The sequence below is a fragment of the Tachypleus tridentatus genome, chromosome 6 (assembly GCF_004210375.1).
Source record: "Tachypleus tridentatus isolate NWPU-2018 chromosome 6, ASM421037v1, whole genome shotgun sequence".
NCBI classification, from domain to species: domain Eukaryota; kingdom Metazoa; phylum Arthropoda; class Merostomata; order Xiphosura; family Limulidae; genus Tachypleus; species Tachypleus tridentatus.
In genome coordinates, this window is record NC_134830.1 from 143,809,147 (window position 1) to 143,815,146 (window position 6,000).

The 6,000-nt window shown below is 36.4% G+C and overlaps 1 protein-coding gene across 1 annotated transcript in view; it reads right to left on the minus strand.

Annotated features, from left to right (window-relative positions):
* LOC143253930 (adenosine receptor A1-like) overlaps positions 1 to 5,703 on the minus strand; it is a 28,518-nt gene extending 22,815 nt beyond the window's left edge. Inside the window, exon 1 of the mRNA XM_076508543.1 lies at positions 4,972 to 5,703. Within this exon, the coding sequence (XP_076364658.1) occupies positions 4,972 to 5,556 (585 nt within the window). The 5' untranslated portion in view covers positions 5,557 to 5,703. The remainder of the gene's footprint in view (positions 1 to 4,971) is intronic.
* Positions 5,704 to 6,000: the final 297 nt, after the last annotated feature.

Sequence of the window (6,000 nt, forward strand, 5' to 3'; positions counted from 1 at the left end):
GATTCGAATCCTGACCGCACCAAACATGCTCGCCCTTTCAGTCGTGGTGACGTTATAATGTTATGGTCAATCCCATTATTTGTTGGTAAAAGAGGAGCCCAAGAGTTGGCGTGGGCGGTGATGACTAGTTCCCTTCCTTCCAGTTTTACACTGCTAAATTACGTAGGGCTAGCACAGATAACTCTCTCGTAGCTTTGCGTAAAATTCAAAAACAAACAAAACTCAACAAGTGGCGCCACCTAGTGCATTCCAATGTATTTCAACTGATTGTTGAATTGACAGATAACTAGATAACTGTAATGAAGCAGCGATCTGAGCCTCCAAAACATAGGTTAATTAAATGACGTGGCCATTAATTTCAGCCTTTAATCTCTCAAGCCATGTATACTCCTCTTCTATACAAAGAATATATTAGCCGTTCGTTATATGGTCACCACGAACAGAAAGGATGTTACAGTATGTGAAAAATGTTTAAGAAGTTCCGTTGATAATTACGCTTGTTTGTTATTCATGTCACGTTATACCGAGAACATAAACTGTTTACGACATTAAATAAGTTTGACGTCATGTTGTTTTTTAATAAAAGTCACGTGCTGTCGTCAAGGGCTGTAATCTAGAAAAGTTTGATCATGATATCACTGGACTACAATATTCTCCGTAGCCAGGAACACGTAACATGATGTCAATTTTTATAAGATAAGTAGAATCATTATCGGAAGTATAAACTGGGATCCATTGTGCTCGTGATGTACTACATCCCAGTGTTACCACTACACACACACTGTACGTGATGTAAAGTATTGTTCCCCCAAATATGTTTAGCAGATTTCCTCAGCTGCGAATCATGTCATTGATAAATTATTACTAAAATAATATTTTAACACGTATGTATGGTGAATAGTAAAATATTCAGTGATTATTAATAGTTGATTTGTACCTCATTCGAATTTTACTGTATATTTGAGTCCAAAAAAAATCCTGGCAAAGTTACTTGGCAAGAATAAATACAGCAGCTTTTGATCAAAAATATTTTTTTAATTACAGAAAAAACATCAAATAAAAATTCTGAACCAATAACTTCTTTGTGTGCGTTAAATCATTAAATTTGATCCTAAATTTGGAAAGAGATAAATGTTCTAGATAACTGTTCTTCATGAGACATTCAAAACGCGGGTTTTATTAGTAACGATGACGAAAACACTTGTTATGCGTGAATTATGTTTTGTTTCTGTCCAGTTGGATGTGCCTCGCCTTTCAGTGTTAGAGATTATAAAACAAACAATGAGTTATAGATTCTGATCTCAACAATAATACAAACAGTTTTCTACTGTTGACACATTTCTGTTTTAACTTCCCAACTGTTTTTGATGGGTCTGCATCCACGCTTCACGCGAATGTTCTATATCGTAGAACTCTTTCTGCCAAATATCACACGAATCAGGACATATGACATTAATTAACCTGAACCCAGGTATATGACATTACTTAACTTGAAACCTGAAATATTACAGTTGTTACCCTGAACTCACACATACATATTACATTAATTAACTTGAATCCAAATACGGAATTAGTTAACTGGAATCTAGTCCATGACATTAGTTAACCAGAATTGAGACGTGACATCAGTTAGCCAGAATCTAAACACGACATTAATTAACCTGAATCCGGACGTGGCATTAGTTAAACAGAATCCAGACAAGTGCCATTAATTACCCTGAATCCAGATTTATGACATTAGTTAACCTAAGTCCTAAAACATTATATTAGTTACCCTGAATTCAGACATATTATATTAATTAACCTGAATCCAAATACAGCATTAGTTAACCAGAATCTAGACATGACATTAATTAAGCTGAATCCGGACATGTGACATTAGTTAAACAGAATCTAAAACATAACGTTAGTTAACCTAAACCCAGAAATATATTAGTTAACAATAATCCACACATGAATTGGCGAACCTGAATATAGACTATTGTTTTATGACATTAGATAATTTGAAACACGATTATAATGCAACAGCTTTTCTAATTAGATACTGGAGAACCAGTAAGAAAGAAAATAAATGAGAAAACGTTAGATATATACTCATGTAAGAGATTGTTCTTAGCCAGTGAAAGGAAGCGTGGATCAGTCCCCCCTTCCCGTCAAATGACGTCAAACAAGATAGTTAAAAAGTTTTGGTGTATGAAGAGAGAATGGATGTAAACTCTTAAAATTTCCTCGCTTTCGTACACGAATATTCCAAAAACAGTATTTTACAAGATTTGAAAATGTAATTTTGAATTTTTTTTGTTTAAATACAGGCAATAACTCTTATACGTTTATGGGGAAAACAGCATTTTAAAATAATTTTTGGTTCTATCTCATATCTAAAATAGGTTCACAATGCACGCACACAGAGTCGACAAGCGACATATCATTCTACATACCCCGAATGAAGTGAGGTCTTTAGGCTAGTGCAGTGGTTCTTAACCTGTGTTCAGTCGAACCCCAGGGGTTCAATGAGTCGGTCTCAGGGGTTCGGCGGAGGTCAAGACACACACACGATGTGTGTGTCCATTCCGTTCACCCTACTCGTAAGATTCGTGACGTCATGCTCCACTTGGTCATCATTGGCTGCGGCTGATCACGTATCATCACTTGGCCTTAATATCTGTGCTGCAGGGAACTTCATGCGCTTAGCAGTCGACTTGTGACTGTAGTAATCGTGCGTCATTTGTGATTTTTTCCTAATATTTCAATCCCTTCATACTAACTATGTCGAGTAAAAAACAGAAAGTGGTCAGACGAATACGTATAATATGGATTCACGTGTATAACGGAACATGATGGGAGTCAGCGTCCTCAATGTATGATTTAGAATGCCAAGTTGAGCAATTCTAGTCTAGCACCGGCAAAACTAAGAGAACACTCCCTAAAGCTGCAAGGAGATGGGAAATACAAGAGCACAATGCTTGCTGAATTCAAGGTAAAGATTTTGTGTATTTTTGAAGTCTCTTGACGGATACTTCCCCACCAGAGAGTCATATCCAGCATGGGTGAGACAGCCGTTCACGTTTAGTGTTGCGGCAGCAGATGTCAATGATGAATACCTCGACGAAATCATTGAACTTCAGCAGAGCCAGGTTCAACAGCAACTTTTCAGAACAACAACGCTCTCAACGTTTTGGTGTCACCAAATCGTAGCGTACCCTCTTATTGCTAAGAAAGCCCTTGAGGTACTCATACCGTTTGTTACAACGTATCTTTTCGAGGATAATAGACATAAAAGCGAAGAAAAGGAACAGACTTTGTTCCGCAAATGATATGAGAGTGGTACTTGCCAAGGTGAAGCCGCGCATTTCTGAACTTGTCTGTGAAAGGCAACAACAAAAGTCACATTGATTTGCAGTAAATATTCATTGAGTTATGTTTTTGTGTGAAATTAATGTTTTGTTGGTTTTGTTCTTTGAACACAGTGATATTGTGTGCAACTGATGCATGGTTCATTTTGTGCACTTATAAAATATCTACTTATGTTTTGAATTTCATAAAATCATATTTTATTTTTCCAATCACGAAGGGTTCAGTGAATGCAAGTACGAAACATCCGGGGTTCAGTACCTCCAACAAGGTTAAGAACCACTGGGCTAGTGACTGAATATATGGATCAGGAGGTCTGAATGCCGTACATATACTTACTCTGCATGACTGTGTTGTACTGCTGAATAAACACTTTAGTTTCTAGGAGTTTAAACTCGATAATGGATTACTTTTATCAAAGGGTTTTGTTGTTTTATGTTATATTCGTCTCCATCATACTGACACAAAAACATGAACTTAGGACCGAAGCATGAATTCAGACCGCTGAGTTGTATGAAGGTCGGTGTGTGACTTTACTGGTGATAAATTGAACTGACGAAATGTTTAAGTTTGCTCACCTCAAAAGTTCGAAAAACAAAAAAGTAAGTTATCGATTTGTCTATTATTGGAGTCCACCGATAACAGTCAGATGTATGGGCTGTGTCAAAGTGTTCTATACAATCCATAGTAGATGTATGGGCTGTGTCAAAGTGTTCTATACAATCCATAGTACAACAAACAAAAAATACCGGATTGTTGTCCAAGTCGTAGTTGTTGTTTGAATGTTTACAAGTCAAAGTGAAAGAACTGATCAGTAGCGTAAGTCGGTGAGAGTCGTGATCAAAATGGTTAAATAATGTGACTTGTAATTACACACAGAGAGAAAGACGTGCAACTCTATTGGACTAAAACCGTTGTTATTTTTTAAAAACTGCATTATAACTTATTATATATACTGTAGTACAACAAAGTCAGAATGTTACTTGATTGTGTAAACTGTAGTACAACAAAGTTTGAATGTTTAATGATTGTGTTAATTCTAGTTCAACAAAGTTTGAATGTTACATGATTGTGTAAATTATAGTGCAACTACGTTTCAATGCTATATGATTGTGTAAACTGTAGTACAAAAAATTTTGAATGCTATATGATTGTATAAACTGTAGTACAACAAAGTCAGAATGTCACATGATTCTGTAAATTGTAATACAACAAAGTTTGAATGCTACATGATTGTGTAAACTGTAGTACAACAAAGTTTGAATGCTACATGATTGTGTAAACTGTAGTACAACAAGGTTTGAATGCTACATTATTGAGTAAACTGCATTACAACAAAGTTTGAGTGTTACATGATTGTGTTAACTCTAGTACAACAAAGTTTGAGTGTTACATGATTGTGTTAACTCTAGTACAACAAAGTTTGAGTGTTACATGATTGTGTAAATTGAATGTTAAATAAAATGTATAAAGAAATATGAAGTTTTACGAATGTATTGTACGAGTCTATAAGCTCTACTTTAAAAAAAAACCTAAAACTGTAAACACTAACTAAGATATTTAAAATCTTCTGTAAGCTTTGAACAAGACATGAACCCGGTATTTTATAGAAATTCTTACCTGTTTTAATACCACATGGTAGATCCTTCCGTAAAATAATGCCATTAGAACTGACGGATATACAATGGTGGCAAAGTATAGAAAGACCAAAAAGTTATAGTCCATTACTTTGACAAAGTAGCACTTCCCACTAGCAACAGGACCTGAGTTCCACCCAAAGAAGGGCAGAAACCCCACGATGATCCCGAGAACCCAACAGGTCATGATAATTACCGCCACAGACTTTTCTGTTATTCGCTGATGATAGCTGAATGGGTGGAGAATGGCCCAGTACCTATCCAATGAAACGGCTACCAGATTTAATATAGATATCGTGCATAATACAACTAGAAGAGAAAGCATAAACAAACATCCTTTGAAGGAGTTTTCGGGTAGGCCAAGCTTTGTCATTATGGCGGAGGGTACTCCAATTAGCCCTACCAAGAAGTCCGCCGTTGACAAGCTGAGAATATAGAAATTTGTTAGTTTTCTAAGCCGTTTCTCTTTCATAAAAGCAATTAACACCAGTGTATTACCACTTACAGCCATTACGGCAACAATAACCTCAACAATAGTATATGCAATAGGTAACTCGTTTACCGCCATTGTTAATTAGTTCTAGCCGGCTCTTTGAATATCATTCGCACCACCAACGTATATGAAACGGTTTTGCTTGAAGTCGCATACATTGTTGGATCGCGCGTGCTTTTCACCCCAACAAACAACACGGCTTTCATGCGCACGGTCACACTGAAATTTGTTTTATAAGCGACCAAGTGGCAGTGATCGAGCGAACCAGCAAGTTGTGACATGGTATCTGTTGTTGATGAGCATGCGCATCAAATGAGTTAACGAAGATTTACCTGCATATGGAAAAAAAAAAGAAATTGATAGAACCATAAAAGAATTAACAAAGTACCGTAATTTTAATTGTTGCGTAAGTCGACATGAAATCAAAAACCAGTTGCTAGGAGACACTCAGCTGAAGTTCAACGCATAGGAGCATTCTTGTTAGACAAGCGATAGTTTCACCGACGAATAAACAAACAA